At 37.2% G+C, this 25470-nt stretch overlaps 1 protein-coding gene across 2 annotated transcripts in view; it reads left to right on the top strand.

The window, feature by feature from the left end:
* Hk (potassium voltage-gated channel subfamily A regulatory beta subunit hyperkinetic) overlaps positions 1–25470 on the top strand; it is a 193292-nt gene that overhangs the window by 71933 nt on the left and 95889 nt on the right. Inside the window, exon 1 of one of the 2 annotated variants that reach the window (XM_089090153.1) lies at positions 19388–19557. The exons of the other annotated variant lie outside the window; for it this stretch is intronic. Coding sequence (XP_088946279.1) covers positions 19481–19557 — 77 coding nt within the window. The 5' untranslated portion in view covers positions 19388–19480. Of the gene's footprint in view, positions 1–19387; positions 19558–25470 lie in introns of those variants that run through there. 2 annotated transcript variants of the gene reach the window in all.

Genomic DNA, 25470 nt, shown 5'->3' with positions numbered 1-25470 from the left:
GGGGGACACATCCTGGGGGGGGATTTCCGGGGAAATCTAAAACGTTGGGAAATTTCTGGGGGGTAAATTACCTTTGGAAATCTCTGGGGGGGGGGTTTCTTTGGGGGAAATCACCGGAACCCTTTCTTGATTAAAACACCTTTTATACAATGCGTGTCTTAACTGTGATAATATCATTTTTTTTTTGTTCTTTAAATGCCATTGAATGTGACGTCATTCATGCAAAAAAGGAACCTCAAAATTGAGGATCTGAAGTTAAGCCATCTGAAGGGTGCACGTCCTGCCCATGACCCACCAACATATTTCCATGCCCGCCGGTGGGGCATGCGCCCCAGGTTGGGAATCACGGATCTAGACAGATAATGAAATAAAAAAAAAGTTTTTTTTAAATGAAAGTAAGGGGCGACATTAAAACTTAAAACGAACAGAAATTATTTCGTATATGAAAGGGAATGTCCTCAATGCCTCGCTCTTTACGTTAAAGTTTGATCCTTTCTCACAAATCTACTTTTTATAGCAATAAAAACTTTAGCGTAAAAGACGAGGCGTTGAGGAGGGGATACCCCCTTTCATATACGGAATAATTTCGGTTCGTTTTAAGTTTTAATGTCGTTCCTTACTTTCACTTAAAAAAAAATTTTTTTTTAAAGTTTAATTTTTGAACGTTTTTGAATTGATGCAAGTTTTGATTTTGGCTCACCGTACATCAATAATCAAAACGATTTTTGCTTATTCATTTTATCTTTTTTGGCTTAATGGCTTTCTCAAAATTTTGATCGGATGATATTGAGAAAAAGGGGGGGGGGAGGGGGCCTAGTTGCCCTTCAATTTTTTGGGCTGCTTAAAAAGGGCACTAGACCTTTTACTTTTATTTGCGAACGTGTTTATTAGTAATAAATGTACGTAACTTACGAATTAACTTACGTTTCGAACTTATACATTTGCATAATTTTATTACGTATATGAGGGGTTTCACCCCTCGTCAATACCTCGCTCTTTACGCTGAAGTTCAAATTTTGTTCCAATTCTCTAAGAATGATCTCTAAATCACGATGGCTGTTTAATTAGATTAAATAGCTCTTTTGAAATTACTAAAAATATTTTAGCTTAAAGAGCGAGGTATTTAGCAGGGGATGAGCCCCCTCATATACGTAATAATTTCTGCTCGTTTGAAGTCTTAATGTTGCTCCTTACTTTCAGTTGAAAAAACTTTTTTTTGTTTAATTTTCATTGATTTTTAAATAATGCTGGTAAATCCAGCACCCCCTTCAGGCAAATTTTCTTTCCCATGACACCTCCGTAACTCCCTCCCACCGACCCCTCTCCACCAGAAAAAATCTCCGTCTGAAAACGTCTGTATACTTCCCAATACCCGACACTATATGTAAACAATGGTCAAAGTTCATAAATTGCAGCCCTTCCCCCGGGGACTGTGGGGGATTAAGTCTTCCTCAAAGTCATAGTTATTAGACTTTTCGACTATGCTGAACAAAATGGCTATCTCATAATGCTGATCTGATGACTTTGGGAGAAAATGAGCATGGGAGAGGGCATAGAGCCCTCCAGTTTTTTTGGTCACTTTTAAAGGGGACTAGAACTTTTAATTTCCCAAATGAACCCTCTCGCGATATTCTAGTACCACTGGGTCGATTATCACCCCTGTAGGAAACATACAAAAAAAAACGCATCCGTGATCTTTCCTGGCAAAAAATATAAAATTCCACTTTTTTGCAGATAGGAGCTTGAAACCTCTACAGTAGGGTTCTCTGATACGCTGAATCTGAAGGTGCCATTTGCATTAAGATTCTATGACTTTTAGGGGGTGTTAACCCCTCTTATCGAAAATAAGGCAAATTTTCTCAGGCTCATAACTTTTGATGGTAAGATTAAACTTGATAAAACTTATATATTTAAAATCAGCATAAAAGTCAAATTCTTTCGATGTAGCTATTGTTATCAAAATTGCGTTTTTTACAGTTTTAGTTACTATTGAGCCGGGTCGCTTCTTACTTTAGAAATTTAAGACAGAGCTAATTCGATTAGAGATTGAAAGTCTAGTGCCTTTTCTAGAGCCAAAGTGATTGAGTAAAAAGTAAGATATTAAATTTCACAAAAACAGTAGTTTTCAGCATTTGCGTTCTTTAAAGAGAGACAAAATACTGAGAAATGAAAAAGCTGAGATAACCAGGCTCAACTTTTGAAAATTTGTGAGATGTGCTTCAAATAGGCTTAAGGCAGAAACTTTGAATGACAGGACAACTACAAACACGGGGCAAAATACATAATACAAGAAACTATACATGAGAGTAGACACCCCAATTGATTAAAAGGTGGTGCAAAGGGAACTGTCCATTAGAAATATGAAATTATGGTTGACTAAAGATCTAAATAAAAGAAAAAAATTCAATTAAAAAAGAGTAACCGAAAACTGTGATTAAGGCTGAGTTAAACCATTAATATTCTGAACTTACGGATAGCTTGATTTACGCTAAAGTTAAACTTTAGCGTAACAAGTGAAAGAATTTGGAGGGCAGCTTTCCTCATATATGAAATAGTTTCAGTTCGTTTTCAGTTTTAGTGTTGCTCCTTACTTTCAATCGAGAATTTTCTTTTTTATTTAGTTTCTGACCTTTTATAAATTCTGTCCAGGCCTGTCCAAGATGTGATGTGGGCTGCTGGCCCATTTAGACCTCGATTTCTTCTCGTTATGTCGTACATATCAAAACTTAGGAAATTAATTGTGAATGTCCAAATTTTTCAGTTTCTCTTCTTAAGAATCAAAATGTTGGATTAAAACTACAATTATTGACAAAATTTGAATATTTAGTCTAAATTTGTGATGGATAGCAGTTTTGTTGTTGAAACATATATGTAAATAGGAAAAGAGAAATATCACTATTTGCTAAGAGCAAAGCTTCTGGTAGCATTTGCTGACCCATTCCCCCACCTGGTAATTTCCTGGCAAGGTTTACGATGGCCCGCATAACTTTTCCAACCTCTGTGCCGGAAGGCATATGAATGCAACATTTCTTGACACATAGAAACATATTATTACAATAAGGGGTACTATTACCCGCCCCCCTTCAACTAATAATAAAGTCATAGATGCAAAAACTTTCACGGGAATCAATAGTAATTAGAAAGCAATTTCTATCCCCCTTTCATAAAGCTTATTCTATATTTATCTGAAAGCTTATGGAGAGTTTGGTATTAAAATGCAGTTTTTTAGGCCCTTAAGCTTCCCCCCACCCTCCTACCAAATGACATGTCGCTCCTCCTTCTTAATAGCTCATGCGCAATTAGTTTTTGCAATTACTAAGAAGGTAGGCATCATCCCGCAGTTACTTTAGTAGAAAGGGGGGTGCTACTCCCACGAGAACACCGTTCTGCCACCTACAACTTTTTTACATAATTTATTCAAGGATTATCGATCTGTTGTTGTTTGGCCACGTGTAATGACATGAGGGGTGATTTATATAATCAATCGAGGAATTATTGATTTATGACACTGGGGGGGTGATTTACAGAATCGCGAGGGGCAATGTATTGATCTAGGACTCGAGGGGAAAGTGAATTTCCGAGAACATGTTTTACATAATCGGGGGGGAGAATGTATTGATTTACGAAAGGGGAATTAAGAAACAAACATGGTTTTTTTGTTGTTTGGCTAACCTAACCTGAGAAATTGATTTACATAATCGGTGGGGAGAATGTATTGATTCACGAAAGGGGAATTAAGAAACAAACATGGCTTCTTTGTTGTTTGGCTAACCTAACCTGAGAAATTGATTTACATAATCGGCGGGGAATTATTGATTCACCAAAGGGGAATTAAGAAACATTATGGCTTCTTTGATCTTTAGGCCTGGTGGAGGTATGTGTTGTTGTTGTTTTGGCCAAGTGCATGCTAGGGGTGAATGTCAAGGTGTCCAGGAATAGGAAACAGTTAGATCACGTGTTTCCTTCTCAGGCAATCAACGAGGCGGTTACATCTCCTTTCTCAGCCAATCAGAAGCTCGCTTGCATATGGTTTTCCCCGTTATATAACAATTCAACCTTGAGATTTCGTATATAATGGACATGCATTGTGATTAAATTATCAGAAAGCATTGTGACACAGGTGAAAGAACAAGAATGAATATTATTGATGAGCTAGAAGCCTTGGCAGCCACAATTAGCAATGTGAGTACATTTTCATTTTTTATTTTTTAATAAAATTACTTTCCTTGGTCACCCTCCAGTATATTTAGGTAAGTACCCCCTCCCCCACAAACCTAACTACCATGCAATCTTTATACTCACTAGAAAACATAAAATATGTTCTTTTTACAACATAAACCAAACCCCACCCCCCACTGTTTTTACAATGATAATTCTTCCAATAGAAATATTTCTCTTTTTTCGATAAATTTATTCTTTCTGTAAGCCTATCAAAAAGTGACATTCAACTTCTGTCTATCCCTTAGCTATTAATATACCGTTTCCATTTAAGCCGCCGCCGCTTACTTGACTTAAAAACATTTTTCCGCAATGATTTAAACAGGTAAATACCCCACAATTGCACTTCCTGCTTGTTAATCCTTTACGTTAGCGACTTAACCAAAAGGTTTCAATGATAAAAAGGATTTGTTTCTCTCTTTCTCAAATTGAAACGGTTTTAAGCAAAAAGAGATTCCTGTTTATGAAGCTTGTGGATTCGAAATCTGTATTTTTGGAGGAGTGAAACGGGATTATTTCCAAAAATAATTACTAAAAATATATTTAGGATATTGGTGAAAGGGGGGAGGGGGACATGCCTCAATTCTATTGCTATTATTGTAAAATGAAAACAAAGTGTTTTCTTTGCATGAAAAGTAAGGGGCTGGGGTGTCTATGAATAAGCTTTTTTAATTAATTAAAATAGCATTTGATTTCTGAGTTTAGTATATTTTTACTTTTTGCTTTACTGAAAATGATGGCGTAGGGGGGCTTTCTTAGTGATAAATGCTTTTCTAGACAAAATTATGGTTAGTGTGGGTGGGGATACTAATTTACCTTCTGTAAAAAAGGGGGAAATTATTTCGATACTAATTTTTTTCTCTTCTTTTAAGGCCAATTATGAAGAATACCCGCCGCCTCCAACCAAGAGAGCGAGAGAGGACGAGGCAGCCCCCGTACAACGGAGGGAGATGGCTGGAGCATCCAAAACCGTATCCTCTGCGCAACCTTCGAGGCCTGTGGTCATAAGACATGCAGGTCCCACTCAAACCGCAAACCAATCTACCCAAGCCCGTGATATCGCTGGCCCATCCACTAGCAGGAAATTCAAAAGTCACTTGGCAGCTTCATACATGATGGCGAGTCCCGCTCCAGGTAAAGTCGCTGCCCCACCAACACAAGGTCCGCCGATGGTACAGCATGCTTCGCCTGGGCCTTCGGGCATTCATATACAGCCGGAATTTGTGAATGTGAGCATTTTTTCTTACATATTTTATAGAAATATCTAAAAACAAAACTATTTTTCAACCTAATATAAACTTGTCTCAGAGATATTAAAATACTAACCCACCGCCCCAACCATTGTTTTAATTTTCTCTGCTCCCCCCTCCCTGAGAGATATCTAAAGCTAATTTTTTTTTGTTTTTGCTTCTCAAACCGCTCTTTTTTCATATTTTCTCTGTTCCCCCCACTCTAGATCATAAACTGTTGCTATCTCTCATAATAATATTTTTAACTAATTTCTAGTCAATTACTGTTAGAGAGCCTTTTTCCCTTTTTTTTCAAAGCTGATTGGTTCCTACCTTTTTCTTCCATCTTTTCGCTTTTCGATTTTTTTCAACACTGTAAAATTATGTCATAGATTTTAAAGGATGTTTTCCCTACCCACTCAATTTGAAGGCTGTGAGAATTTACCTCTAGTTATAAAAATATCTACCTATTTCTTCCAACTTTTTTAGGCCTTTTCTTTTCCCCATTTTCGAACACAGTAAAAGTGTATCTCAGAGATATTAAAAGATTTTTTCTCCCCAAAGGAAATATAATTTTCTCCCTTTGAATCATGTCAATTGCATGCAGTCACCCTGATGAATTCGATTAGTGAAGCCAAAAAAGGCTCTATATTCTGGTCATAGTAGGGTTTGGTAATTTATATTGCGATATAAACGAATGGTTAATCTTGCCTTTACAAATTTCTTTAAAAAAAAACAACTTTCTATCGGAACGAGTTCTGTATCATGACAGGAGATGGCTATCCATTTCAAATCATGTTTTTTTTCCAAAGCAGATAAAGAGTATTAATATGAAATTTTATTTGGAGGGATTGTTTGAACAAAATCAAAACCTACTATGTCATGCGTTTTAGATTGTAAATATCATATATTAAGGTGGGGAGCCGCGGAGCCCGGGAAGCGCTATGGCACCCGGGAAGCACCGCGGGAAGCACCGCGGGAAAGCGCCGCGGTGGCCGGCTCGGAGGGGGAGCATTAAATACTGAAAATTGAGGGGAGTTGTTTGAACAAAATCAAATTTTGTTCTTCTATGTAAAGCGGCGTTTTAGATTTTAAATATATTATGTTAAGTTGGAAAATGGAACTTTCAGAATATCGATAGTTGTGGGGGAACAGTGAATTAACCAAATGCTACTAAGTGCATACTGCTACTACTACTAAGCACGTTTTAAATAATAATAATTCAATTTTAAAAACAGTAGGGGTGATTCGAACACTTTGAAAATAAGCTATTTTTTATTTATAGGTTGGACCATTGGTCCCATACTCGTCGTCATCATCATCATCATCATCATCATCATCCTCATCAGTTGGTGAAGGAGAGGAGGCCATTCAGGACATTGAAATACCGGCTATCAACGAATGACATGGTATTATTAATTCTATTGAAATACCATCTAATATTGATGATTTTTTAAATGATTTTCTTTTTAATGTAGATAATAGCACAGTTGAGCAGGGGGACTTGAGTCCAAACACCTTGCAAATTTTAGAGGATTTTACAAACGAATTAACTGGGAACCCTTCCCCCACTGATTACATGAACATAGTTCAAACAAATGAAATTGTTTCCCATACCCCAAATGTTGAACAATGTGGGGGTGGGAGTGGTGACGATATACAAGAGGGAGAGGGAGGTAATGTGCAATTTACAACATTTCCTGACTTTTAGCTCTCAAACTCAATTTTAAATGCAATAGCTGTCTACACTGCGACTTTTGGGGATCCATTTAATTCGCTTTTGTGTGGTAATTTTGTGTTTGATCCCATAAAATTTGTGCATGACTATGTATATAAAATTCATGCACTGCTGGAGAACAAATTTCATTTATGGGGTGGGGGAGGGATTCAATTAAGGTTTCTATTGTTTTAAAGGTATTCTACTTAAATGAGGGGAAAAGTGAAGTTTACCACCACTATATACACTCCGAGATGCGCGTGATTTATCCGAATATAGAAAATTTTTGAGGGTGTTTTTTGCGAGTGGATAGGTCAAATTATTGCGCATCTTGAGAACTTTAACGAAAATGGGAGCGGCTCTGTAGTTTTATATGTTGAAAATTTAAGTGTGAATATTTGTAAATTTAAGAAAGATTTTGTTTTAAGCGGGGGGGCAGGGTCTGAGGGGTCAATTGTTTGAAAATATAATCCAAATCTAGTAGGTTGTTGCGGTGTCCAGAAGATTTGTTTTGAAACAGGTCAGAAATGTTGCAAGTACGCTTTACTCCTATAAGTATTTTAGGCTCTAGTAGATGACCCTACCAAGACGAATTTAAATAACTGGGCTGCATGTGGGAAGTACAGGTCCAATTTTACAATTGTAGATTTCCCTGGTTCAGAAGGGAAATACCCAGTAACGCTAAGATCCATTGATATTTTTGAAAAGGCTAATGCCCATTTAAATATCGGCGTTACTGTGGTTCAGTATGAAACTGAATTTGAAGATGGGGTTCGTTTAAAAAAGAAGGGGGTGGTCTTCCCAGTAAGAGGCCCGTCAATTGAATTAGTCAAACACTGGATTTGGTTGTTGTATACACCACCATCTAGTGACTTTGCCAATTCAATTGGCCATTTTAACCCGATCACATATATCAGTAGAGTTCGGGGGGCTGGTAAGAATATGGGGGAACGTTTCTACTGTCCGACATGTCTGTCACAATTCCGTAGTGATATAATACTACGGGATCATATGAAGCATTGTAGACGGCATGGCTATCAGACAGTGGAAACGGTTTCAGGGGATAGGGCTATTTTACATTTTAAAAATTTTCAAATCACCCTCCTCCAGTGCAACAAAATATCTTTAGATTGTGAAGCGAAGTTAATGGAAGCAAATGATCCCCGATTTCCAAACCGAGTCAAAAAAAAACAAGCTATATCAGTGTCGTATACCCATGCCCAAAGAAACAGTTCTAACACTATGCGGTTGTTATAAATAGTAGAAACATTGGATGAGGGGGAGTGCTTAGTCAAGGCACTGACTAAACTAATTGGCAGAGCTAATGGTGCTATTTCTCGTTTGAGAAATACCCATTATCCAATGGTGTTGTCTGCAGAGGATCGTCTCACGATTAAAAGTCCAAAAATATGTTGGGTTTGTAAGGGGGAGTTTGTAGAGGGGGATAAGGGGACTCAAGGGAAAAGAGGGGGGAGGGGGAAAGTCAGAGATCATAATCACTTGGGGCAGGAAATATCCTCTGGGGGCAGTAATTTTAGAGGGGTTGCGCATCAATCGTGTAACTTAAATGTTAGCCAGCAGTTTTTTATCCCTGTTTTTATTCACAACTCAAATTACGACTTAAAATTTATTTTACCGGCACTGGCACGTATGCACAGGGAGGTAGGGGGAGTAGACAGTCCATGGGTAAACAGTTCATTTACCTATAACATTATTCCCAAATCGGCCGAGAAGTTGTTGCTTCTCGAGCTGAAATGGCAGGTAGTAAATAATGGGCATACGTGATGGAATAAAATCAGGTTTTTAGATTCCTTTAGTTTTTTTCCCAAGGCATTGAGTCAATTGATTCAAGTGCAGAAAAGCGACAATTTTGAAAGCTTTCCCTTGCTTAAACAGAACTTTCCAGGCAGTGAAATGTATGACCTATTGACCTGTAAAGGTGTATACGCCCACGACTAGTACTGTTCTGGCGCTTGCTTAAGTGAGGTGAAAATACCTACAATAGAAGCTTTCTACAAGTTATTGACTAATAGTGAATGCACAACCGAGGACTATGAGTTTGCCATGAATGTGTGGTCTAAGGGCAAAAATAAAAATAGGTGGGATTAGTGTAGACTTTACTTGGCCAGTGACGTTTTAACTCTGTTGGATATAGTCTTTAAGAACACAGACCAAATCTATTCAGAGTTCGGGTTAGATATAGGCTACTATTTTTCCACTCCCCATTTGGTGATGGATTTGATTTTAAAAATTAGTAGGGAGGAAATAGGCCCAATCACAGATGTAGATCAGCACCTTTTTGTAGAGCGTTCAATGAGGGGAGGGTATGTTTTTTAGGGGGATCGCATATTGTCGACTAACCTGAGTGACCAAAACAGCAGCATCAGTTCAAAGTCAAATGCAGTTTTTTTGGACATGACCTCATTGTACCCCTTGGCAATGTCTCACTACTCTTTGCTGGACCGGAACTATCAATGGCTTGAGAGTACTTTTGAATTCCCCGATATTACCACCGTCGAGGACAATGGGCCACAAGGATGGTTCTTTGAAATTGACGGGTATATTCCACTGGCGCTTCACGGTTTAGTCAGAGATTTTTTTTTCCCTGTATGAATCGGCCCATGACCAGGGACTCATTGGGCCCCTACAATCAATCATTGGTTGAGGATATAGGGGTGCACTGGACCCCCTCTAAGCAAAAACTGATTGCTGATTTGGACCCTAAGGAGAATATCGTTGTTCACCATGTGCTTTTGCAAAGGATGGTGAACAATGGTTTCAAGATCACCAAAATACATAGGGTCCTGCAGTTCAATCAGCGACCATATTTAAAGACGTTTATCGACACTTTTGTTGATAAACGCTCTAGGGCAAACTCCAAGGTTGAGAAGGAAATGTACAAACTCATTCTAAATTCAGCGTTTGGCAAAATGGGTGAAAGCGTACGTAACAGATCTCGCTGTGACGTTGTGACTGACCCTCTATGCTCGTGAACGATGTACACTAGAGTGTAAACGAATTATTGCCGATCCAAATTTTACATCATTCACGAGCATAGAGGGTCAGTCACAACGTTGCAGCGAGATCTGTTACGTACGATTTCACACATTTTGCCAAACGCTGAATTTAGAATGAGTTTGTACATCTCCTTCTCTACCTTGGAGTTTGCCCTAGAGCGTTTATCGACAAAACTGTCGATAAACGTCTTTAAATATGGTCGCTGATTGAACTGCAGGACCCTATGTATTTTGGTGATCTTGAAACCATTGTTCACCATCTAGTGCAAAAGCACATGGTGAACAACGATATTCTCCTTAGGGTCCAAATCAGCAATCAGTTTTTGCTTAGAGGGGGTCCAGTGCATCCCCATATCCTCAACCAATGACCGATTGTTGGGGCTCAGTGAGTCCCTGCTCATGGGTCGATTGATACAGAGAAAAACAAAATCTCTGACTGAATCGTGAAGCGCCAGAGGAATGTGCCCGTCAATTTCAAAGAACCATCCTAGTGGCCCATTGTCCTTGACGGTGGTAATATCGGGGAACTCACAAGGATTCTCAAGCCATTGATAGTTCCCACACGGCAAAGAGTAGTGAGACATTGCCGAGGGGTACAATGAGTTCATGTCCAAGAACACTGCATTTGACTTTGCACCGATGCTGCTGTTTTGTCCGCTCGGGTTGACAAGACGCTGTCCCCATGAAAAACATACCCTCCCCTCATTGAATGCTCTACAAAAAGGTGCTGATCTACATCTGTGATTAGGCCTATTTCCTCCCTACTAATTTTTAAAATCAAATCCAACACCAAATGGGGTGTGGAAAAATAGTAGCCTATATCTAACCCGAACTCTGAATAGATTTGGTCTGTGTTGTTACAGACTATATCCAACAGAGTTAAAACGTCACTGGCCAAGTACAGTCTACAATAATCCCACCCATTTTTACAATTCCCCTTAGCCCACACCTTCTTGGCAAACTCATAGTCCTCGGTTGTGCATTCACTGCTGGTGAGTGAATTGTAGAAAGCTTCAATTGGAGGTAGTTTCACCTCGCTTAAGAGAGCGCGAGAAAAGTAATAGTCGTATGCGTATACACCGTTGAAGGCAATAGGTCATATATTTCACTGCCTGGAAAGTGCTGTTTAAGCAAGGAAAAGCTGTCAAATTGTCACTTTTCTGCAATAGAATCAATTGGCTCAATGCCTTGGGAAAAAAACTAAAGGAATTTAAAAACCTGATTTTATTCCAACACGTATGCCCATTATTTACTACGTCCCATTTCAGCTCGAGAAGCAACAACTTCTCGGCCGATTTGGGAATAATGTTATTTGTAAATGAACCCATGAACTATCTACTTCCCCTCCTTCTCTATGCATATATGCTAGTACAGGTAAAATAAATTTTAAATCGTAATTTGAGTTGTGGATAAAAACAGGAATGAAAAACTACTGGCTAACATTTAAGTTACACGATTGATGCGCAACCCCTATAAAATTACTACCCCCAGAGGATATTTCCTGCCACAAATGATTATGATCTCTGACTTTCCCCCTCCCCCCTCTTGTCCCTTTAGTCCCCTTATCCCCCTCTACAAACTCCACCTTACAAACCCAACATATTTTTTGATTTTTAATCGCGAGACGATCCTCTGCAGACAACACCCTTGGGTAATGGGTATTTCTCAAACGAGAAATAGCACCATTAGCTGTGCCAATTAGTTTAGTCAGTGCCTTGACCATGCACTCCCCCTCATCCAATGTTTCTACAACCGCATGGTGATAGAACTGTCTCTTTGCGCATGGGCATAGGACACTGCAATAGCTTGATGTTCTTTGATTCGCTTTGGAAATGGAGGATCGTTCACCTCCACCAGCTTAGCTTCACAATCCAAAGATATTTTGTTGCACTGGGGGAGGGTGTTTTAAAAATTTTCAAAGCGTAAAATGGCCCATTCCTCTGAAACTGTTTCCGGTGTCTGATAGCCTTGTCGTTTACAATGCTTCATATGATATCGTAGTTTTATATCACTACAGAATTGTGAGAGATACGTTTGACAGTAGAAACGTTCCCCCTATGCTTACCACCTCCCAGAACTCTACTGATGTCTGTGATCGGGTTAAAATGGCCAATTGAATTGGCAAGGTCACTAGATGGCGGTGTATACAACAACCAAACCCAGTGTCTGACTAATTCAATTGACGGGCCCCTTACTGGGAAGACCACCCCCTTCTTTTTTAAACGAACCCCATCTTCAAATTCAGTTTCATACTGAACCACAGTAACGCCGATATTTAAATGGGCATTAGCCCTTTCAAAAATATCAATAGATCTTAGCGTTACTGGGTATTTTCCTTCTAAACAAGAGAAATCTACAATGGGGACATTGAACCCTTCCTTCCCATGTACAGCCCAATCTTCTAAATTCGTCTTGGTAGCGGTATCTGCTAGAGGCTGAAATGCTGATATGAGGAAAGCATACTTGAAATATTTTTGACCTGTTTCAAAACAGATCTTCTGGACACCACGACAACCTACTAAATCTGGATTATATTTTAAAATTATTGACCCCTCAGACCCTGTCCCCCCCGCTTAAAATAAAATCTTTCTTAAATTTACAAATATTCACACTTAAATTTTCAACATATAAAACTACAGAGCCGCTCCCATTTTCGTTAAAGTTCTCAAGATGCGCAATATTTTGACCCATCCACTTGCAAAAAACACCCTCAAAATTTTCTAAATTCGGATAAATCACGCGAATCTCGGAGTGTATATAGTGGTGGTAAACTTCACTTTTCCCCTCATTTAAATAGAATACCTTTAAAACAATAGAAACCTTAATTGAATCCCTCCCCCACCCCATTATTTAATTTGGTTATCCACCAGTGCACGAATTTTATCTACATAGTCATGCACAATTTCTACGGGGTCAAACACAAAATTACCACACAAAAGCGAATTAAATGGATCCCCAAAAGTCGCAGTGTAGACAACTATTGCATTTAAAATTGAGTTGGACAGCTAAAAGTCTGGAAATGTTGTAAATTGGACATTACCCCCCTCCCCCTCTTGTATATCTTCACCACTCCCTCCCCCACATTGTTCAACATTTGGGGCATGGGAAACAATTTCATTTGTTTGAACTATGTTCATGTAATCAGTGGGGGAAGGGTTCCCAGTTAATTCGTTTGTAAAATCCTCTAAAATTTGCAAGGTGTTTGGACTCAAGTCCCCCCGCTCAACTGTGCTATTATCTACTTTAAAAAGAAAATCATTTAAAAAATCATCAATATTAGATGGTATTTCAATAGAATTAATAAAACCATGTCATTCGTTGATAGCCGGTATTTCAATGTCCTGAATGGCGTCCTCTCCTTCTCCAACTGATGAGGATGATGATGATGATAATGATGACGACGAGTATGGGACCAATGGTCCAACCTATAAATGAAAAATAGCTTATTTTCAAAGTGTTCGAATCACCCCTACTGTTTTTAAAATATCTATTATTATTTAAAACATGCTTAGTAGTAGTAGCAGTATGCACATAGTAGCATTTGGTTAATTCACTGTTCCCCCACAACTATCGATATTCTGAAAGTTCCAATTTCCAACTTAATATAAGATATTTAAAATCTAAAACGCCGCTTTACATAGAAGAACAAAATTTGATTTTGTTCAAACAACTCGCCTCAATTTTCAGTATTTAATGCTCCCCCTCTGAGCCAGCCATCGTGGCGCTTTCCCGCGGCGCTTCCCGTGGCGCTTCCCGCGGTGCTTCCCGGGCACCATAGCGCTTCCCGGGCTCCGCGGCTCCCCACCTTAATATATGATATTTACAATCTAAAACATGACATAGTAGGTTTTGATTTTGTTCAAACAATCCCTCCAAATAAATATTCGTATTAATAATTTTTATATGCTTTGGGAAAAAAAACATGATTTTAAATGGATAGCCACATCCTTTCATAATACACAACTCGGTTCGATAGACAGTTGTTTTTTAAGAAAATTATAAAGGCAAGATTGACCTTTCGTTTATATCGCAATAGAAATTACCTAGCCATACTTTGACCAGAATATGGAGCCTTTTTTTGGCTTAACTAATCTAATTTATCAGTGTGACTGCATGCACTTGACATGATTCAAAAGGGAGAACATTATATTTGCTTTGGGGAGAAAAAATCTTTTAATATCTCTGAGATACACGTTTACTGTGTTCGAAAATGGGGAAAAGAAAAGGCCTAAAAAAGTTGGAAGAAATAGGTAGATATTTCTATAACTAGAGGTAAATTCTCACAGCCTTCAAATTGAGTGGTGAGGAAAAACATCATTTAAAATCTATTACATAATTTTACAGTGTTGAAAAAAAGCGAAAAGCGAAAATATGGAAGAGAAAGGTAGGAACCAATCAGCTTTGAAAAAAAAGGGAAAAAGGCTCTCTAACAGTAATTGACTAGAAACTAGTTAAAAATATTATTATGAGAGATAGCAACATTTTATGATCTAGAGTGGGGGGAACAGAGAAAATATGAAAAAAAGAGCAGTTTGAGAAGCAAAAACAAAAAAAAAATATATTTAGATATCTCTCAGGGAGGGGGGAGCAGAGAAAATTAAAACAATGGTTGGGGCGGTGGGTTAGTATTTTAATATCTCTGAGGTTATATTAGGTTGAAAAATAGTTTTGTTTTTAGATATTTCTATAAGATAGGTAAGAAAAAATGCTCACATTCACAAAGTCCGGCTGTATATGACTGCCCGAAGGCCCAGGCGAAGAATGCTGTATCATCGGCGGACCTTGTGTCGGTGGGGTAGTGACTTTACCTGGAGAGGGACTCGCCCTCATGTAGGAAGCTGCCCATTCACTTTTGAATTTCCTGCTATTGGATGGGCCGGCGATGTCACGGGCTTAGGTAGATTGGTTTGCGGTTTGAGTGGAACCTGCATGTCTTATGACCACAGGCCTAGAAGGTTGCGCAGAGGATACGGTTTAGGATGCTCCAGCCATCTCCCTCCGTTGTAAGGGGGCTGCCTCGTCCTCTCTCGCTCTCTTGGTTGGAGGTGGCGGGTATTCTTCATAATTGGCCTTAAAAGAAGAGAAAAAAATTAGTATCGAAATAATTTCCCCCTTTTTTTTACAGAAGGTGAATTAGTATCCCCACCCACACTAACCATAATTTTGTCTAGAAAAGCATTTATCACTAAGAAAGCCCCCCTACGCCATAATTTTCAGTAAAGCAAAAAGTAAAAATATACTAAACTCAGAAATCAAATGCTATTTTAATTAATTAAAAAAGCTTATTCATAGACATCCCAGCCCCTTACTTTTCATGCAAAGAAAACATTTGTTTTCATTTTACAATAATGGCGATAGAATTGAGGCATGTCCTCCCCCCCCTCCTTTCAGCAATGTCCTAAATATATTGTTAGTAATTATTTTGTGAAATAATCCCGTTTCACTCCTCCAAAAATACAGGTTACGAATCCACAAGCTTAATAAACAGCAATCTCTTTTTGCTTAGAACCGTTTTAATTTGAGAAAAAGAGAAACAAATCCTTTTTATCATTGAAACCTTTTGGTTAAGTCACTAACGTAAAGGATTAACAAGCAGGAAGTGCAATTGTGGGGTATCACCTGTTTAAATCACTGCGGAAAAATGTTTTTAAGTCAAGTAAGCGGCGGCGGCTTAAATGGAAACGGTATATTAATAGCTATGGGATAGACAGAAGTTGAATGTCACTTTTTGATATGCTTACAGAAAGAATAAATTTATCGAAAAAATAGAAATATTTCTATTGGAAGAATTATCATTGTAAAAACAGTTTTAGGTTTATGTTGGTTAGGTTTATGTGGTAAAAAGAACATATTTTATGTTTTCTAGTGAGTACAAAGATTGCTTGGTGGTTAGGTTTTTGGGGGAGGGGGGACGAACCGAAAGAGACTGGAGAGTGACCAAGGAAAGTAATTTTATTTGAAAATAAAAAATTAAAATGTACTCAAATTCCTAGTTGTGGCTGCCAAGGCTTCAAGCCCATCTATAATATTCATTCTTGTTCTTTCAACTGTGTCACAATACTTTCTGATAATTTAATCACAATGCATGTCCGTTATATACGAAATCTCAAGGGTGAATTGTTTTGTAACGGGGAAAACCAAATGCAAGCAAGCCTCTGAATGACTGAGAAAGGAGATTTAACCGACTCACTGATTGGCTGAGAAGGAAACACGTGATCTAACTGTTTCCTATTCCTGGACACCTTGACATTCGCCCCTCGCATGCACTTGGCCAAAACAACAACAACAAATAAATCCCCCAGGCCTAAAGATCAAAGAAGCCTCAATGTTTCTTAATTCCCCTTTCGTGAATCAATAATTCCCTGCCGATTATGTAAATCAATTTCTCATGTTAAGTTAGCCTACAGATAAAAGAAGCCATAATTTTTCTTAATTCTCCTTTCGTGAATCAATAATTCCCCGCCGATTGTGTAAATAAATTTCTCATGTTAGGTTAGCCAAACAACAAAGAAGCCATGTTTGTTTCTTAATTCCCCTTTCGTAAATCAATACATTTCTCCACCGATTATGTAAATCAAGTTCTCAGGTTAGGTTAGCCAAACAACAAAGAAGCCATGTTTGTTTCTTAATTCCCTTTCGTAAATCAATACATTTCCCCACCGATTATGTAAATCAAGTTCTCGGAAATTCACTTCCCCCTCGAGTCCTAGATCAACACATTGCCCCTAGCGATTATGTAAATCACCCCCCCCCCTCCCCCAGTGTCATAAATCAATAATTCCTCGAGTGATTATGTAAATCACCCCTCATGTCATTACACGTGGCCAAACAACAACAGATCGATAATCCTTGAATAAATTATGTAAAAAAGTTGTAGGTGGCAGCACGGTGTTCTCGTGGGAGTAGCACTCCCCTTTCTACTTACCTTATTCAGGCTTAGTCTAAATGAAGGGAGATGAAAAATTGATTCCTATCCTCCCTCGCCTTTTCCATTTCTATATTTACCTCAAGTTTTCTGGAGAATTCAACAATTTCTAAATTTGAATACGCTCTTTTAGATATTTGGCATCACCTCCCCTACCCCCACAATGACCTGCCACCCCTCTTTCTTAATAGCTGATGAGTAATTACACGTCACTAAGTAAGGGTGAATCTCGAGCACTTTTATTGGGGGGGGGGGGGAAGGGCAAGGGAGGTCCATATAAAGATAGTCAAGAGGCATGGGCTGCATAATATTTTTTCCAAATAATTGGGGAGGAGGAAATGCCTTCCTTGTCCCCCCAAAACGCCACCCCTGTCCCAACCATAATTTCATTATATATCAAGTGAATCAACTTAGCTAAATAAAGCATCAAGATAAATGTCCACATTCACCATTTAACTTGAATTGACTTCGTGAATTTTGAGGAACGAATGCGCCACCGTGCGGCGTTACTTCCGTTGCCACTGGAAAGTTCATATACAGTTTTTTGACACTCTTAAATCGACTGGCTGTCTCAGAATTTCAGTTGATATCAACATGGTGTTTTTATTGGGGCAGAATCGTAGCTTTATGCCAAAAAATAACTGAAAATGGCAATTCTCATGGCCCATTCCCTTTGGTTACTTTAAAAGGGCTCTAGAATGTTTAATTTCCGTTCAAATGAACCCTCTCTCGATCTTCTAGAACCATCGCTTCAATACAATCATCCCTGGGATAAAACGATGTTTCTTTTGAAAAAAAAACGCAAAATTTTACGTCTTTGTAGATAGGAGATTGAAACCTATACACTAAGGTTCTTTAACACGCGTAATCTAATGGCGTGTCTTTTTAGGAGTTTTCTTGTCTTTTTCAAAATCACGCAAATTTTCCCCAGGCCCGTAGTTTTCAATGAGTTAGATTAAACTTGATGATTTTATACGTAAAGATTTAGCAAAAGCCATTTATTTTTATGTATAATTTCTTGTTATCAAAATTATTTTTCTTAGAGTATCGGTTACTATTGGCCCAAGCCGCTCCTTACTTACAGTTCGTTACCACGAACGGTTTGAAATATAAAAGTGATATTCAAATATGTAGAGGATGAACCTTAAGGTGCTCGTATTTTACACAAAAAGGACTCTTCTTCAGGCTTTCAAAATCCCATTGATTCCACTCTAAAAGTTTTCTAAAAATGTCGTACACCTTGAGTTGTACAGACCTTTCAGAAAATTACTAGCAAGGAACAAGGAGAGTTAGTTAAGAACAAAATATTTGCACGCCTGTTATGCCCAATTTTCTTCGGATTAGTTAGCTTAACAATTGAAAAAGCTTACAATACTTTTTTTCTTTCTTCTTTTCATAGTAAATGTAATAGTTTCGACTTAAAAAGATCAGTGTGTCTTTAAATTATTACGGTTTTTTCTCAGGAGCTTTTGTAGATTGTTCTGAATAGCTCATTCAAGCACACATTAAATGCAACGTTTTATTACCTTTTTTAAGTGCCAAAACTGATTGGGGGCAATCTGAGAACTCTTCAAAAGAATAATTTAAATAACAAAAATATCAGCTTTGTCTTTTCGTTTGATTCATTGGCTGAAAATAACCCTTTCTTCTTTTTTCTTTTTCTGAGTTATGTTTTCATTCTTCGCTTTTGTCATATTTATTTTCCTTTGTACCCATAAACTTAGTCACCGTACAAGTATAAAAAGGTTTTGATCTTTCCAAATTCATGGCAATTTATTAAAATGAACGTGCGCACTATTTGACAGAATTTTTTTCTGGTTAAATTTTTACCTAAGAATATATAGTGAGAAAATATTAAAATTGTCCGATTTTTTAACTGAGAAATTTTACAAATATAATTGAAGGGTATTAACATTACTAAATAATCAAATTTAATGCTATGAATTCCTAACTTGACAATTTTGTTTTCAATTATCCAAGGCAAAAGCTCCTATTCACCCAAGGTCAGTCCTGCTTGAGCTAGGATCTTTACCAACTAATTGTATTTAAAAGTATTTCTTATTTTTCCTAAAAGTTTAGAAATTATTGGGATATTATTAATTGTAATATATGCAGCTTTTACAATTGACCACTTCTTATAAGAAGGCAAACATCTCTGGCCGTCATAACTAGCTTTCTCTCATTATGCGCAAAGCTAACATTGATTCAAGTTCAAATGCTGGAAATTGTTAGGGATACTCCAGGAGCAATGCAGTAGTAGTGATACCAAGGATACCTTGACGCCACTAAATTCTAATATATTTTGCTCTTATGTTAATAATCCTTAGTTGCATACAAAAAGCTTCGAAGATTGTTAACAGTCTTAGTGATTACGATGTCTTGCCATGATTTCAAGACCCTAGAGCGGGATTTAATGGTAAAAGACAATAGAATGAGCCATAGCTTTTATAGGTAATTACAAATTTGTATTACTTTTACCGCAGGGCCAAAATTTACTCAACAAATTTGTTTTTACTACTTTCTGGATATTATTTTTTTGGTTTTTAGGAAAATTCTAGCATATTTTATTCTATTTGTGGGCTTCCGACTTGTTTTTAGTAAATATACTTTTAAATTTTTACGCTTTTGAGATACTAAAATATTTAGTATTACTTGGTTCACATTCAGGAAAATTGCCAAATTTCAACATCCGAGTCAAAATCGTCTAATAATGTCAAAAGTTTTATTTTGTTTTTATAGACATATTTTTTTTTAGCGCTGAATCAGGTACTGTTGTCAAGACTGCTCAACACCAGGGACTTTGAAAAAATAACTTTCAAACTATGCAGAATTAAACCAGTCATGCAAAAAATAGAAACGAATATTTAAGAGAAAGATAAAGTCCAAGTTTTATCTACATATTACCTGATTCATTAAAAAAAGTAAAAATGATTTTAAAATTAACATATCTGTGCAAACCAGTGTAGTAGTTTGCCGTAACACAGCCATTCAGAGGAAATGAATGTTAACAACAGCTTACAAGGTAGTGAATAAGTTTAAAGTCTGAAAAGGTCGTAGCATTGTAAATTATCTTAAAAGCACCATTGTAGAGCATAGTTAAATTTTGTCTAATATTACGTCTTGTATTACCCAATTATTTGGACGCTGATTTTTCCATGGACCATCAAATTTATGTCTGCTCCTTGAAAAAGAACGTGACCGAATACTTCTTATACTCTTTTGAGTCTCTTATCTGTTTATCTCCTCTCGGGTGTTTCTTTTAATTTTCTAGTATTGCAAGATTATCCTGTTCATTTTACCAAGCTGTTATCTCTGAGGTTTCCCTCTCCGAGTGTTTGTGACTCACTTAAAATCCACATAATGTATGAGCCTTCAGTATCACAACTGAGAATGACTTACCTCAAATACATCTGGCTAATTTTAGAATATACTTGTCTTGTATAGGGTCCTAAATTCAAAAACGATAATCTTTAAGTGACCAACTAGAGCAATTACAGAAATTGTATGTTATAGTAATTCTGTGCGACACTTATGCAGGCCTTAAATCTACAGCATGAAAAATACTTCTGTATATTTCCAAATAACCAATACTATATGTAAACAATGGCCAAAGCTCACAACTTGCAGCCTTTGCACTGAAGACTGTTTGGGATTAATTCATCCTCAAAGACATAATTATTAGAGTTTCGACTATGCTGAACAAAATGGCTATCTCAAATCGGGTGATTTTTCAAAAAAATTTGCGTGGGAGGGGGCCTACTTGCCCTCCAATTTTTTGGTCACTTAAAAAGGGCACTAGAACTTTTAATTTCCATTCAAGTGAGCCGTCTCGCAATGTTTTAGGACTACTGAGTCGATACGATCACCCCTGGGAAAAACAAACAAAAAAACAAACAAATAAACACGCATCCGTGATCTTTCTTCAGGCAAAACAAAATTCCACATTTTTGCAGATAGGAGCTTGAAATCTCTATATAAGGGTTTTCTGATACGCTGAATCTGATGATGTGATTTTCGTTAAGATTCTATCACTTTTAAGGGGTGTTTCCTTCTTTTTTAAAAAATAAGGGAAGATTTTTTCAGCTCGTAACTTTTGATGTGTATAACTAAACTTGATGAAACTTAAATATTTGAAATCAGCTTAAAAATCTAATTCTTTTGATGTGTCTATTGGTATCAAAATTCCATATTTTAGAGTTTCGGTTACTATTGAGCCGGGTTGCTCCTTACTTACAGTCCGTTACCACGAACTTTTTGATATATTAAAGAAGATGAAACAGGCAATGCTGCAAACCTTTCTAGAGTTCATATCACATCTATAACCATGGAGACCATTTTCTCTCTAGAATGTAACAACAACTGAAGGGGTCGTCCTTTTCTTACTAAATCTTTTTCAAGCTTTTAAATATTCTGGGACTATTCCTTACATTTCCACTAGGCTATATAATGGGTTACGAGACAGATACTTCCGAGTAAAAATATAATGTGATTCAGTAACCCTTAAAGAAGAGAGTGACAATAAGAAATTCCAAACATCCAAGACCTATTTTCACCTGTCTAAAATTTGTGGCGTAAAAATATTATCAACAATATTGTTTAAACAAGCTTTTTCAACAAAAAAACTTTCAACAGAAAATTATAACTAGCAATATCAATTGTAATTCCCTAGCAATTAAAAACGTGATTAGAGAAAATTTTGGAAGGACTTCATTCGTGAAATTCCAAAATTTGATGATAAACTACCACATTTCTTCATTTAAGACATAACCGTGGATGACTCTGGAAATTTAATGTTTTATTACAATCTTGTGCTTGCTTTCAAGTTTGGCCTACTATTTTAATTCTCTGCTTACATTTGAAGGTCTAGTTTTTTTAATTTTAATGATACGTTACTAATAAAACCAATACTCAAAAGAACTAAATTTTTGAATTTACTTGTAGAAAAGGTAGTACTTAAAAAAGACCGATACAGTCATATAAAAAGTGCAGTCATTCTCGAGTATCTTATACAGAAAAAAAAATTAAAGAGAAAAAAATTACAGGCACTTCTTGGAAGGTTCGTGCTAGCCTCAACGCAAGGGTGTGGTAAAACTAACATGCTAGAACGCAAGGATAAACAAACGGTTTTTTGGTAATCGGGCCAGAAAAAAAATGCGGAAAAAGCTAGAAACAATGTCACGTTTGAAACCGTATCTAGGGGGGGGGGCAAATCTGAGCCCCTTGAAATTTTTGTCTGACTCGTAAAAAAGTAAAGAAAATACATTTAAACAAATTTTTGATCCGTTCTGTAAATTTTTTTATCCCCCCCTCGCCTGGAACAAAAACCCTGGATACATCCTTGGCCAGATGCTTTTCATCTGCTTTCAGAGCAGATTGGACGATTTTAAATCAAAACCAATTGCAGCAATTACTAGCTTTAGTCTTTCCATCCTCAGCAGCGTATTCAACAAAATACCCTGTCTCATGGTCATTGACTGGGTAGTGTCTGAAATCAGCAGTAATAGGCCTTTATTTTTGCCAAATACTCTCAAGAGCACCATGAGGAGATTGTTACCACTAATCTATTCATCAACCTTACAATACAAATGACAGTGATTATAATTAAATATTTTGCCTCTTGGTTCATGTATATTGTATATATGTATGATATCGTTCAAGGGGATTGTAAAAGAACTATTTGAGTGATAGATCATATGTAAATAAGAAGCATTGAAGATGCCATGGACAGAAAGGGCCGAAGGCCTGGAAGATGCAGCCGACGGCATATTAGTAAAATATTGTAATAGCATGTTAATAAATTAAAAGGGAATAGTCAATCTGAACTTTTCGCACTTTGAGGTAGCAACAAGGCCATAATGAGTGATAGGGAAAGAGTTAAATAGAGATAGACAGAAGATTTTGAGATTATGCTAAACCGAGATAGAGTTACAGGAAACGATATAGAAAAGGATGAAAAAATTTATGATACTTTGGATGTGAAGCAAGATTTATTTGAGAGGAAGAAGTTGGATCAGTACTAAAACAATTAAAAAATAATAATGCCTCATGTGCTGATAACATGGAAAATGAGTTTCTTTTAAATATGATGGTTGAGAGGTTAGAGATAAGCTCCTAAAGATTGTGAATGGGATTTTGATAAAAAGGGAAGTACCTAGCGATTTTAGGAAAACTCTAATTAAACTCCTCCATAAGATAGGTGATTAGAGGGTATTAATTATAGATTCATTAAAGTGATTAGTGGTGTGTACGAAACTAACATTGCAACGGTAGGAAACGAGATAAATATCTGGTTTCATATTAAATCAGGAGTTAAACAGGGTTACGTTCTCACCATCATTTATATGGATTATTTTGATGGACTTTGTCCTAGGGATTACGGCAAAGGCAATAGGGAGAGCACGGAATCAAATTGAGAAGTAAAAGTCTCCTAAACTTAGATTACGCTGATGATTTGAGCATTTAAGATGAAAATGTTAGCAAAGTGAATGAATTTTAAGAGTTTTTTTTAGTTCAGGGTCCAAGAATAGGTTTAAAAATTAATATTAAGGAGATTATGTTATTAAGATTAAAAATAACTGATGGTGAAGAAGTGATGCTGGGTAACGAGAAGATCGATCAAGTAGACAGATTCTGTTACCTAGATAACATTATTAGTAAAGATGGCGGGTGCAGTGAAGATGTTAAATGTAGAACAGTCAAGGCCCAGGGAGTTTTTCCACAGTTGAAAAAGTTTGGAAGAATAAGAAGATAAGTTAGTCAGTGAACCAATATTAGAATATTGGAATCTATGTTGAAGAAAGTGGTCAAGTATGGTTCTGAAGCATGAGCGCCCCTAATAACAAGGAAGAATTTGCTAGATTGTTTTCCAATGAATTTAGTACTACTACTATTACTAATAACTCACAACGGCACCAAGCCGCCTGAGGCCAACACAGCTACGCATGCTCCTCCTCAATCCAAATCTATTCAAAGCCTCCCTTTTTACACCCTCCCAGGAAGTTCCCATTTCCTTTAAACCTTTCTTTATGACAGCCTCCCATCCCAGACGAGGACGACCTGCTTTCCGTTTAGCCCTAGACGGTTGGTCGAACAGAACACCCTTCGACAATCTGTCATCCTTCAGCCGCACAACGAGCCCTAGCCACCTCCACCTTTCTTTCATTATAGCCCTAGAGAGCGGTATTAAACCACATTTTTCGTACAGCCTATTCTTTGAAATACGGTCAGTCAGCCGGGTACCCAGAGCAATCCGGAAGCAATTTCTCTGGAAAACATCTAGCAAATCTTAATCCGCTTTTTGGAGTGCCCATGCTTCAGAGCCATATTTGAAAAGTGTCATCACTGCAGCTTCTAATATTCTGATCTTGGTTTCCAGACTTATCTTCCTATTCTTCCGAACTTTTTTTTAACTGTAAAAAAACACCTTGAGCCTTGGGTATTCTACTTTTAACAAATCACTGCTCCCACCGTCTTTACTAATAATACTACCAAGGTAAGTGAAGCTGCCCACCTGATCAATCTTTTCGTTACCCAACGTCACCTTTTCATCTTCACTTATTCCTAGCCTTAGTGACTTAGTCTTCTTAGCATTCATTTTCAAGCCTATTCTAGCACCCTGAACTCGCAAAACCTCTAAAAGTTCATTCATTTTGCTCAAACTTTCATTAAGGATGCTTAAATCATCAGCAAAATCAAAGTCCAGAAGACTTTTTCCTCCCCGTTTGATTCCGTGGTCTCCCATCGCCTTTCCTGTGCTACTTAAGACAAAATCCATCAAAATAATCCATCACAAACAACAAAAGTACGAAGAACAAAAGGGAAAACTTTTTGTAAGACAGTGGAGATAATTTGAATGAATATATTATATGAAAATAATCCATATAAAGTGGGATAGAACACAACCTTGCTTAACTCCTGATTTAATACAAAACCAGTTGCTAACCTCTTTTCCTCCCTTAACCACAGCAATATTATTCTTGTACATAGCGCAAATCACTTTAATGTATTTGTCTTGTATACCATACAAGGATAAAACCTTTGCTAAAGCTCTTCTATCAACAGAATTGAACGCTTGCTCATAATATATAAAACTAAGGACCAAAGGTGTTTGGCAACTCAGGCACTTCTCAATTATTAACCTAGGAGTGAAAATTTGGTCGACACATCCTCTACCTATTCTAAAACCGCACTGTTCTTCTCTTAAAACTTTGTCTACGGCATCTCTCAGTCTAAAAAGTATCATATTACTAAGTAATTTGCTACCTATAGACACCAGACTAATGCCTCGATAATTACCACACTCACTTTTATCACCTTTCTTATAAAGTGGCTTAAGTAAGGTTTTCCTAAAATCTTTAGGTATTT

The sequence above is a fragment of the Artemia sp. Qi Xiang Cuo genome, chromosome 6, assembly GCF_049724085.1.
Source record: "Artemia sp. Qi Xiang Cuo chromosome 6, ASM4972408v1, whole genome shotgun sequence".
NCBI classification, from domain to species: Eukaryota; Metazoa; Arthropoda; class Branchiopoda; order Anostraca; family Artemiidae; genus Artemia; species Artemia sp. Qi Xiang Cuo.
The sequence above is the reverse complement of the archived record's forward strand: the minus strand, read 5'-3'. Positions and strand labels throughout refer to the sequence as shown.